Below are 12355 nucleotides of genomic sequence, written 5' to 3'. Positions count from 1 at the left end.
AAGCCATTCCTACTCCCTATTGCACTTTCCTGCACATGGTCTGGGAGCAGGTGCATGAGTTTTGGAATAAAACAACATCAATAATATCTGATGTGATAGGATGTCGAATTCCTACTGACCCAATTGTTTTGTTACTTAATGAGGACTCTAAATTACATCTGCTTGGGAGACAGAAGAAAATTTGGCTAGATGGATCAACCGCAACCAAGAAAATGATAGCTCAGCGCTGGCTCCCCCCCACACGCTTTGTATACGGTTGGCGTATTTTCTGGACATAGTTATGCTTGAGCTCTCTACCGCAAGGATTAACAAAGCCAAGTCATCAACTGTAGACCTATGGAAAAGCGCAGCAGCACAAATATCAGTCCTAATGACCTCAGCATCACCAGAACTAGAGGAGAGCGACTAGGCAAGGTGGGATTTTTGTTTAGTTTTCCTCAAGACCGCAGAGGGTGGGGGGTGGGTGAGGGGTTTTGGTTCCTGTTCAATTGTATTGGTTTGTTCTGTATGTTCAAAAATATAAAAAATAATAAAAAAATTATCATAAAAAAAAGTGCTAACTGCTAGACTTAATGGCTGAAAATTTTTTGTAAATTAGCATTTTACCCAAGGCAAACAACAAAAAACAAGAACCTTGGCCAGGTGCAGTCACTTACTAGCTGTTTCCTTTCTGTGTGCTAAGCTAAAGCTAACCAGCTGCTGACAGTTAGCTTTATCAATTCCTTTAAAGTTACTGCAGCACATATTTTCAGTTGTCAAAGTTGGACATAATCCCCCCCCTGGTTTCTCTTACCAACAGAGAAGGATTAAACTCAACACAAGCAGATTTTAAAGGGGCACTTTTAATTCACATAAGCTCTGAGTGGAGCAGTCAAGTCTAATCCTTGTGGACAGAGGCCAAGGCAGAGACGTGTAGCCTTTCATGGTGATACATCTGAAACTACAACTGACACTGTACAGTAGGTGTAACTCATGTGAATGGTTATCTTTAGTCTTTTCCATGACAGCCATGCAGAGGCGATATCTCTTCTGAGGGAATGAGGAACAGCCCGTTCTTATGCTTTTCACCTTAGCAGCTTGAGAAGGAGCAGGGTATGGGTATCCGACTTGCCTTTTAGGACTTTCTCTTCTCACAACTACACACACGTACACACACACAATCTTCAGGGGGTGGAGGTTGCATGAAAGCCAAGGAACATGCAAAAACAAAGAGGTGCAAAGCCTGCTGGCGCTGCGTCAAGAAGGATCTGTGAGGAACTGATCTGATTAAAACTAGGCCTGTCACGATAACAAATTTTGCTGAACGATAAATTGTCCCATAAATGATTGCGATAAATGATAATATTGTCGTTCTGAGACCATTTTCATCTAATATAATGATAATGGCATAATAATGCAGGTACACCTTTTCAAAGATCAATAAACTTTTATTTCTAAAGAATATTTAACACTGGAACTGGAAGACATTTTAAATATCCACAATAAATGAACAAAACAACAAAAAACAAGAAATAAAATGGACTCTCAGTCTCTGTTAACAAAAAACTTGAATAAAAACCAAACACACCCTAGCATACACTTCCTCAGATAAACTATGTAAACCCGTCACACACACACACACACACACACACACACACACACACACACACACACACACACACACACACACACACACACACACACACACTCCAAATCCTAAAAACATTCCCTCCTCTCCTTTACCCTTTCAACTATTCCTCACAAGCAGTTTTGTGTACAGGGTTTCTGTCCTCTAGGGAGCACATGCAATCCTGAGCAGAGTCAACCTGGAGGAACCATCATGGCACAGTTCTCAGTTTCTTTTCTACCTTCCTCTTTTGCACACACTTTTCAGATCAGTTCACACAGGTCTGTCAAGCAGTTTCTGGGAACACTGTGTGTCATTTGTTTTTTGCACTGCTGTGTGAAATACTGGTGGAATGTCCACACAAATGCAACAAAGAGAAAACTCAGGTTTTCACATCACCCAGAGAATAGGCAGCACCTCCACCACAGCTGGGCTGGTGTGTGACGCAGTAATGTTTCTGGTCAGTGGATTTCAAACCTGCTTTCCTAAAATATTCGTATTTATTTAATTTTATTCTGTCAATAACCATCCAATGTAGTCTCTGAAAAAAATGTCATGTTCTTAAGAGTCAGAACTTTTCCCAGAGCCCTTTACCAAAAAACAGAAGTGAACAGTGAAAAGAAAGAGTCCCATCTGAAGCAAGCACACACTTTCCCAACACCAGTTACGGCCAAAACAATTCAGATACAGCACCTGAAGTACTGCCACTTTCCATGCTGGCGTCGCTCTTCCTGCAATGCAAAGCTGTAACATCAAAAACATATAAACTCAGTATCGAGCACATTACAGTGAAGGTATTAGGTGGTTTATTTAGCTTCTTCTATGCAAGGAATTTGCATATTAAATACTCATGAGGAACTGGAACGGTCACAGTGTAACACAAATCTCTGAACTCTCACATTTGAGCTTAACATTAGATACAGATGGGGATTATATGTTATTTCTCAGAATCAAAGATGTTTTAATGTGTGAAAATTACAAAGTTTCTATATTTTTACACATTAGTCATTAGATAGAAGTATATTATCTATACCATTTAGAGGATCAAAAGCTATGTTGAAGTCAGTGTTTTAGACATACATGTGAGTGTAAGCAGATAACAGTGACCACTCAGTGTACAGCAACTGTAAACAGTAATTGGCAACAGTCTCCGCCGAATATGATCCTCTGTTCTGGGGACATGCACTAATCCTCGGACTTGGCACAGAGGCTCAGCAGATGTTCAGGCCACATAAAAAAAATCTAAAATAAAAAAGGCACTGGAACCAAGCCTTTTTCTACAAATAGTCATTATATATGAAGAATCTAAATAAACTCGGTAGTACATTTACTAGTACTGCACAAGTCAAATTTTAAGGTACTTGTACTTTACATGAGTATTACCATTTTCTGCTTTATACTTCTGTTCCACATTTCAGAGGAAAATATTACACTTTTCTCTCCTAAAAATTTAGGCTATTTGTTAACCTTTGTTTTTTTCACCTAACCTATTATTCAGGTTAATAATGCAAATACAATCAACAAATAAATTAAGATGTATTATTATAGGTTAAGATAAGGGGAGAAATGTAAACAGTATATAAAGTAATTCAAATGACTTTACCCGTTGCAACATTAAAGTGATGAACACATTATTGCATCAATAATTATAATCCAGTGATATAATATACATATTTTCTGAAGCTGAAATGGGCCATTCTGCATAATTAGTACTTTACTTTTGGTACATTAAGTATATTATGTAAAGTAAAATTCAAATGCAGGACTTTTAATTGAAACAAAGTATTTCTAAGATCTGAGTACTGCTTACACCACTGACACTGAGCACACATTACTATGGATACTATAAGTGCACCTAAAACTTTCTGCATTAGAGGTGAAAGTTTGGTAGCTCTTCCCTGACTCAGATTACTCTGATTACATTGGGATCTCTTCCTCTCTCGATGGCTGCACTGCCAGGGCTCGGTGAGAAGCTGCACACCTGCCTGCTCACAAACCATCCATCAAAACCCAACAACCGAAACCAGCAGTGTCTCCTCTCACAGCAGACGCACCAGTCCTGTGCAGAACAGCTTCTTCTTTTTGACTCATCAGCCAGAGCGTTGTGTCACAAAAACTGTAATTGACACCTTGCAAATTTAATCTTCAGTATTAAACACAGGGGATTTTTGTTTCATATTTTTAAATGCCCTATGTAATGTGATGTCCAACTACTCCTCTGGGCTTCGAAAGTGTCCCCCCTAAAGAGTAAAAAAATGTATGCACATATACAGAGGGTGATCCCATGATTGCAGAACACGGCTGATACCCGCCTGCCATGCACCACATGTCCCGGTTACCATGGTGATGAGTTCATGGGGGAGATTTTGGCAGCGCTCTAAACCTCTACCTAACACAATGGTTCCTGTTTTTTCTGAGAAGGCATTACTCATATTAAACAGAGGCTGTTCGCTCAGGCCGCCACTGTCACACACATCACCAGCCTATAATCCGTTTTATCATGACAAATGGAAGCTCCAAGTGCATCATGGTCAGACAAAAATAAGTGAGGCTGGGCTCGAAACAGACAGATAAAGCCATGCAAGCAAAGCGCTAAAGCACCAGTCTTACCCCTGATAACATCTCAAGAAGCTTGTGGTGTGGCAGCTATTTCGACTGCAGATTCAGCATCACCTCTGGCTATGGAATGATCTTGTTTCTAAGAGTTAGTGCTGAATCTGAGAGGAAAGAACCTATAGTTCGTCCCATAGTAGAAAATGCCAATATTTCTTAAAAGATGCAACAAAGCCCCTGTGACTTAAAAGCTCTGGATGAAAAAGCATGGGGAATGGAAAGTAAGCAGCAGTGGAGAACTCTGGCCCCATCTCCTGGACAATACCACCAGGCAGCACAGGATTCATTTAATAAGGTCAGCTGGAGAGGATTTTTATTTATTTAATTTTATTTAATTTATTTATTTATTTATTTATTTATTTATTTATATATATATATATATATATATATATATATATATATATATATATATATATATATATATATATATAGCTCAGGAGAACATAGTAATACAAACATATAACTATTCTACAAAGACAGAGAGCAGCAACCACAGAAGCAGTGAAGTGAGAAGACCGGTTTCTTCAGGGTGGCTGGCAAACTCAGTAACAGATGGGATAAACCCAGATACTGCACTTTGGATAATCATGTTAATCACTATCTACAGACAAAATATGCTCTACCAACTTGTTTTGTCTATGTTAACTAGTTTGTCTATAAAAATAAACCTTCTTGTGATTATTTACAGTCCGTACTGTAGAATAATGTTCTTACTAATTGCAGATAAATATAATAAGAATGAAGAGACCAAGTGTGTTTTGGTGTATGCTTATTGCACAGAGTTGTGTGCTGTCATAGAGAAGGTGGTTCCCCAAACAAAAGGAAAGTCTGACGCACAGATGGTTTAGCTTAAGCGGTAAATATAAGATAGTTAGGGTCACAGTGGCCTCGAGCAAAGTACATTGAGTAATAATAACAACTGAGGATGAGACATAATACAGTGGCCCCCACCCTGGCGGGTGTTGTGTGAAGATAGTAGTCCCGGTGAGGAAGAAGAAGAGGGGCCCCAAGAAAGAAAGTATAAGAGATAAGGGGAAGAATAGATCGGGGCTCACGAGGTCTGACAGTCTAGAGATACGTGGACCGACTCTGGATTTTTGTCTGTTGCTAGAGAAACTGAGTCTCTGCGTGCTTTGTGATCCCACAGATCTGTGTATTGAAACTCCGATGCTTGACTGATTAAACAAATGTATTTTACTTTATCTTATCGTCTTATTTGGCTCTTGCCTAGGATCAATGTAATACCAATTTAACGAATGTGTGGGGATATATACTGTAGGTCTTTTATTGGAGTCAGACACATTGCCCCAAAAGAGGGGACACAGAGGAGGTCAATCCCAATAGTGCCTAAGTAAATGTACACTATTTCAGTCTGTCTTTCTTTGGTTATTTTTTACACTGAAATTAACATAATACAGTAATTCACAATGTAATACACTCAAATATGTGATTTCAAGGTAACCTACCCAAAACAAATAGCATTATTCCATCAAAAGTTGAGATGTTGATTACTGCTACTCTGCTAACGTTAAGCTAGTCAACGTTAGCTTAAGCAGGAGATTCTAACATTTTTTTCCCTTATGATTGGATTTAGTCAGACACTGCCTCATTTTGTTATGTGGAATACCGTGATATAATTTCTTCAAATTATATTTAGACCACAGCTAGGGAAATATTAATGAGTAAATTTAGTTTTAGGTTTAGCTTTAGCTAAGGCTAGCTGTGGTGGTTATGTCGGGGAGCATGCCTATGTTCCCACAGCCGTATGTTCCCACATTTCTAAGATTTTTGTCAAAATTAGGCCCCATGTTCCCACATTTCCTTTTTCATAAATTTGTATCAGATTGTATCCCCCTTTCTCCCAATTTGGTAGCCAATTACACCCAACCTATTATTCAGTAGCAATGGACTACAGATGGAATGTAACCCTAACCCTAGGGCCTAATTTTAAGAAAAATCTTAGAAATGTGGGAACATAGGGCCTAATTTGCAGTGAAAATCAAATTCTTAGAAATGTGGGAACATAGGGCTGTGGGACCATTGGGTTGTGGGAACAGAGGGCTGACCCTGTTATTCAATAGCTAACGTTAGCTAGCTAGTTTACCAAGCCAGAGTGCAGTTACTGCAGTTTGGTTTGGTTTCTAGCTCGGTTTTAAATGTAGGTGCCGTTTCTTCTACGGCACAAAATTGTTACGTCACCTGATGTGTAGCCAGGACAGCATAGGTGTCGTCCCACCGCCAAACACCCAGACAGTGAAGAAGACAATGAGCAGCGTGGTGGTGAACATCATCTGGCGGGCGTAGGTGGCCGTGTCCCGGATGGCCAAAGCGAACGCCATCGCTCCACGTAGACCTGCAGAGGATCACATCAAAAAATCATCCAATCACATTAGAGCTACAACGATAAGTCGATTAATCGATCAGTTATTTGATCAATTACATGATGACGGGGAGAAAAATCCCCATACCTGCAAACATCATCATATGCTGGAAGTTTCCTTTGATCTTGTGCCTTCTGCCGAGGTTGAGCAGGAAGGACAGCGGGTAAATGTTGAAAGCTCTTCCAATGAATATGGCAAGCTGACAGGCAGGTTAAGAAGTCTTTGACTGAACAATTAAATGCTGGAAAGATTCAGGGAGCGGGGTGTCCTCACTAGAGTAAAACATGAGCGTGAACTTCATATTGAAGCAGGAAAATATGTCTTAGAATGAGTACAAAACTCAGGCCTGCCTACAGGGACATCCCAGTAGTCTCCAAGTTATCAACTATGACCCAATTCTGCAGGTGTGGAATTCTACAAGAGGTATAGTCCTAAATGAAAACAGCACGCTTGTTGTGCCCCAAAAGGATACAAAAGCCCCTATGATGAAAATAGGGCTGAAAATGTGATTCTGGAAGGTGAACAGAGCCAACCCCATGTAGGAGAAGATGAAGTTCTCAGCCAGGAAGTGAAGGACCTCGAAGAGCTGCATGGAAAAAAATATAATATTCATCATGAATTCAGTTTAGAAACATATATGAATACAAGAAGCAAGAATAAAACTTTTAAAAAACCACAGAAAGAGCCTTAAAATGTTCAGGCTCAGCAATGGAATTCAACAGAAAGTTTCCCACAGTGCACTGCTTAGTCCCCTGGCTGGTTCTCTGAGCTAAGCACCTCGTCTAGTCCCTCAGAATCCAGAAAAGCTTTGGGAGTTGTTTTTTCTCTTCTCTCCCAGGCTAACAGAGTGGCAGCCATGACAATAACAGAACTGACTGCATAGTATAAAACAATAGATATGACATGCCACTCTGACTTGGGATGGAAACATACGGCAGCCATCTTACCTGGGTCAAGTTTTAGACTTGCTGTCATTGGAACCTATGGTGAAAGAGGCTCATGTTGTCTTTATAGTGTATTTCTGTACCAGTATATTAATACTGTTTTTTTATTCAAAGTAATGAGCCTAAGAAAACTGTACTTGAATTTTGATTACTATAGCTCCATGAGAACAAATCATGCGTTCAATCATGATGATCTCATAATTATACTTTTATATATAAACAATAATTTGGAAAGCGACGCCAGCCTCCCTGGTCTCTTTGGACCTTTTTGGTAAAGCAATAGGTGCTACACAGCTGCTAATATAGTTGCTGCCCATAGGTGACACCTGTAAACAAAACCCAGGTAAGATGGCGGACGGTCATTAGTTATGCCGTCATGTCGCATCTATTGTTTTATATCTACGGTTGACTGCATCTATGTTGCTCTGAGCTGGAGGCACAGGAGGAGGGCAAATGATAATGGAAATGCAAGAAGAAGAATTGTCACCATTTCTGTTTTTAATCTAAGGGAAGGCACTTTAACCTTGCTGTTGCAATAAGCATGTGGAGCTTTCTTTGAAACAGAGTAACAAGAGCCTGCTGGAATACTTGGAACACGGATTCCAAAATGTGTCACGTCTACGTGCTAATCTGCACCCTGTCCTTAAGACTGAACCCCCTCTGGGAAACAGTCGTGTCAGGAGGGGATGTCCTCGGACAACCCCGATTAAGGTCACAGCAGGCTGATCATTGAGCCATCTGGCACCGGGGCCGAGCTTTCATACTATCAGGGGATTCAAAATAGTCCAAAATAAATGGGGCTGCATGTGCAGGAAGTGGTCAGATGCTACCTGCTTGGTGCGTATTGTGGACTCCGCAGAGAGGTTGTTGTAGGTGTAGTGAGCCTGCGTGATGCCACAGAACAGCACGGCCACGACGCCTGTGACACACACACACACACACACACACACACACACACACACACACACACACACACACACACACACACACACACACACACACACACACACACACACACACACACACTTAAAACACAGTACACTGCACAGCGTGGGCTGTATCATTTGAATATACAATTGACAATTCACATATTTAGAAACATCAGAGCCAAAGATAAGCTTCTCAGTCCTCTTGTTGCTTTGTGACTGTGTATTATAATATCTGTTGATTTCATCTGCTGCACATCTGCTACTTAAGTCTCTGTCACATGTCATTTGCGTAACAGACAGATTCAGTTCTCTAAGGATGGTTTACCAGCACTTAGTTTAAACTGCTTATAATTAAGTTACTCAGCATGAGAAACAGCTTGGAATTGAATTATATATATATATATATATATATATATATATATATATATATATATATATATATATATATATATATATACATATATATACATATATACACACACACACACACACGACTAAAGGTTCTTTTGAAAGACCAGGTTTTCTTTTAAATGCGGCACTTCATTTTTCATAAGGGCCGGTTTACTGTTCACGGGAAGAACGACTTTGACAGAAAACCTGTGTCATAAACTGGTATGGCATTCAAAAGATGAGGGCATTTAACAGGCAGAGGGAGGATCTAATCAAAGATGAAAAGGAGTTGCATTGTGGGAAAAGCAGGATCCAGTGTTTTTAGAGCTTGACCCTGACTACAGACAAAAAGTAAGCTTATGTCGGCCTCTGCTGCTTCAGTTTTGACTAATCTTTTCTTAATCTGTCTCTTGAAAGTCTTCCAATTTACAAAACTAAAATCACTGGCATACCCATTTAATTTTCTGTCATAGGGAAGAAAAAGGTCCACAAACTGACAATTAATACTACTATAAATTCAAAAGAAGTTTAATAAAAATAATGGAATAGCTAGAGAAAAAAATACCTTCACTTTTTTCCCCACATTTCTTCCCATTATGTCACTATTTGGATATGGACGTATTGTTTTTTTGCACCCGAATAGTCACTTTAAGGTCCTTGTAAGTCAAAAGCAATCAGACTTGCTTTTTTAGATTGACGAATTTTTACATTACATTACATGTCATTTAGCTGACGCTTTTATCCAAAAAGACTTACAATTGCTCTATATGTCAGAGGTCGCACGCCTCTGGAGCAACTAGGGGTTAAATGTCTTGCTCAGGGACACATTGGTTGATGTATCGCAGTGGGAATCAAACCCAGGTCTCCCACACCAAAATCCACTGCCACAATCTAAAGCAGGTACAATTCTTTTTTACCTAGCATTTTTAGATATAGACCACTGAGAATCTTCACAATATCTGATTAATTTAAATGCGGGGTTGGTCACTATTTCCAATATACGCTTTTTTATATATTGTTTGAAATGGTCTTTATACCCCGACAGCAATAACACAATAACTTATCGGCTCTGAAGGAGCCCCGAGGAGATGCTACTTTCAAATCTTGATAGCTTTTTAATATTACCAACCCTGCCTTTAAGTCAGATAGAAGTCTGACATCTTTTCAGCATCCCGACCACAGCTGTGTAGTGCCTACTTCCCAAATTGGAACCACTTCCTTCAAAACAGCGCCGTGAACACAGCTCACCTGTGAAGCCGCAGGCTTCGGCTAGCAGGAAGGTGCTCCAAGACATGAGGAAGAAGAGGGCCGTCTCCAGCAACGGGAAACAGTGCAGCTTGGTGAACTTGGTGACGTGGGAGTCGAGTTAAAGACGCAAACACTTTTTTGAATCCTATAACACACCTGTTGCACGAAACTCAAATCAATCCGGAAATACAGACTTTGTATGTATGTATGTATGTATGTATGTATGTATGTATGTATGTATGTATGTATGTATGTATGTATTATTACTTCAAAAGTAGGTATCAGAGAAGGATATGAGAGCGGTGACGACTCCTGTGGCTGCACCCATCACAAAGGAGCCGCTGAAAATCCCCAGGAAAACCCCCACTGACTTGAAGAAGGCTGAGGCATCAAACATGTGTGTGTTTGCTCCACTGGGCTGGTAGGCCACAATAGACCTGAAATACAAAAACAAAGAGACATGGCGTGGCAGGTATTTTCAGTATGTGTCATAAATATACCAATTTGCCAGCGATGTCTTGAATTGATTCACACATATATCTCATTTTGGCTCTTTTTTGGAAAATAAAGTATATGCCAATTTGTTTGCATTTCTACCAAAATGGAATACAAGAATTGTTCCTAAAACAAATCCAATATTAGGTGATTTGTAATCTTCCAGTAGAGGGAGGCAGAGGGCTGTCTGTCTGTCTGTCTGTCACAAAGGATCAGTCATGCAAAGCGGTGCTGCTCTGTCTCACACTTCAGTGTTGAATTTCAACATCAGAAGGGAAAAGGAGTTAAGAAACCATGCAGGGAGAGACCTTCACCTGGCGTAGAAGGAGGAAAAATGTTTAGTTTCCCAGATGTAGGTTTGAGAAGGCAGAAATTTGACTTACGAGGAAAGCACAATGGCCACTGCGTCATTCATAACACTTTCTCCAAACAGCAGAGCGTACAGATCCCCATCTGCGTGGAGCTCATTGAAGATGGCCAACACCGTCACTACACACAGCGATGAAAGATAGGAAAAGCATTCAAAAATCATCTTAGTTTATATCAGGGCTGTGCAATTAATACAATTTTGATAGCCATTTCGATTTCAGCCCCTAATGATCATAAAAACAATGTAATCATGAAAACAATTATTTTGCACATTACGTTTTGCAAGTAACCTCTTATTTTGTGGGGTGCCCGGGTTTGATTCCAACCTGTGGCCCTTTGCTGCATGTCCTCCCCCCTCTCTGTACCCTCTTTGCCGTCTACAGCTGTCCCATCAATTAAAAAGGCATTAAAGCCCCAAAAAAAAATCTTATTTTGTGTTGTATTGAATAACGCACACTTCCGCCCATCCCGAAAGCTAAACTCACTCAGCCAACATTTGAAATTTTTTTCCTGGTAGAGTGTGCGCCCATATGCAGAGGCTCAGTCCTCGAGGCAGCGGTCGCAGGTTCAGTTCCGACCTGCGGCCCTTTGCTGCATGTCATCCCCCATCTCTCACATCTTCTCTCTTTCATGTCTAAAGCTGTCCTGTCAGAAATCAGAAGGTCTAAAAAATGCCCCAAAAGTAAAATAATCTTAGACATGACAGGGGAGAGAGAGGGAATGACATGCAGCAAAGGGCCGCAGGTCGGAACCGAACCCGTGACCGCTGCGGTTAGGACTGAGCCTCTGAATTTGGGGGTGCACTCTACCAGGTGAGCTACCCAGGTAGCCTGAATATTGCATGGTCGCAAGGAGCGGCGTCCGCCGGTAATCCTGACGCGCGAGGGCCCGTCCATCGCTGCTCGCAGCTTTAATTAAATAATGTGATTTCAATATTGACAACATTTTTTCCATAATTGAGCAGCCCTAATTTATAGCATATATTTACAGCCATAAACTGAAACACATAACCGTGGCTGAGTGGCAGCATGCGTCCTACCTGGATCTGTGGCCGAGATGATGGCACCAAAGAAAAGACAGTCGGTGTAGTAGAACTTGTCAGTTAGCTGTCCGACCACTTGCATCAGTTTGACCACACCGTACATCAGATTCCTGAAGACAAATGTCCAGGTGAGAGGAGAACATTAAGGATCAAACAACAGTAAATAACAGCAGGATTTAGACCTGTAACAATTATTACATAATCGCCGTTTAATTGCTAACACCAAAGTCTTATGGGGTATGACTGGTAATTGTTGATTTTGTTTAGATATGCCAAATTGTAATTATATAAGAGATTATTGGTCGGACTATATATTATTGGTCGGACTATATATTTAT

The 12355-nt window shown here is 40.4% G+C and overlaps 1 protein-coding gene across 2 annotated transcripts in view; it reads right to left on the bottom strand.

Annotated features, from left to right (window-relative positions):
• slc9a7 (solute carrier family 9 member 7) overlaps positions 1 to 12355 on the bottom strand; it is a 30074-nt gene that overhangs the window by 9694 nt on the left and 8025 nt on the right. The window contains exons 5-13 of one of the 2 annotated variants that reach the window (XM_039810974.1): positions 12015 to 12127; positions 10990 to 11095; positions 10407 to 10548; positions 10112 to 10217; positions 8375 to 8463; positions 7073 to 7186; positions 6688 to 6799; positions 6419 to 6572; positions 2300 to 2350 (exon numbers count right to left, since the gene is read on the bottom strand). In XM_039810974.1, the coding sequence (XP_039666908.1) occupies positions 2300 to 2350; positions 6419 to 6572; positions 6688 to 6799; positions 7073 to 7186; positions 8375 to 8463; positions 10112 to 10217; positions 10407 to 10548; positions 10990 to 11095; positions 12015 to 12127 (987 nt within the window). The remainder of the gene's footprint in view (positions 1 to 2299; positions 2351 to 6418; positions 6573 to 6687; positions 6800 to 7072; positions 7187 to 8374; positions 8464 to 10111; positions 10218 to 10406; positions 10549 to 10989; positions 11096 to 12014; positions 12128 to 12355) is intronic. The other variant, XM_039810975.1, reaches the window with a different exon arrangement.

This window comes from Perca fluviatilis, chromosome 9 (genome assembly GCF_010015445.1).
Source record: "Perca fluviatilis chromosome 9, GENO_Pfluv_1.0, whole genome shotgun sequence".
NCBI lineage: Eukaryota > Metazoa > Chordata > Actinopteri > Perciformes > Percidae > Perca > Perca fluviatilis.
The sequence above is the reverse complement of the archived record's forward strand: the minus strand, read 5'-3'. Positions and strand labels throughout refer to the sequence as shown.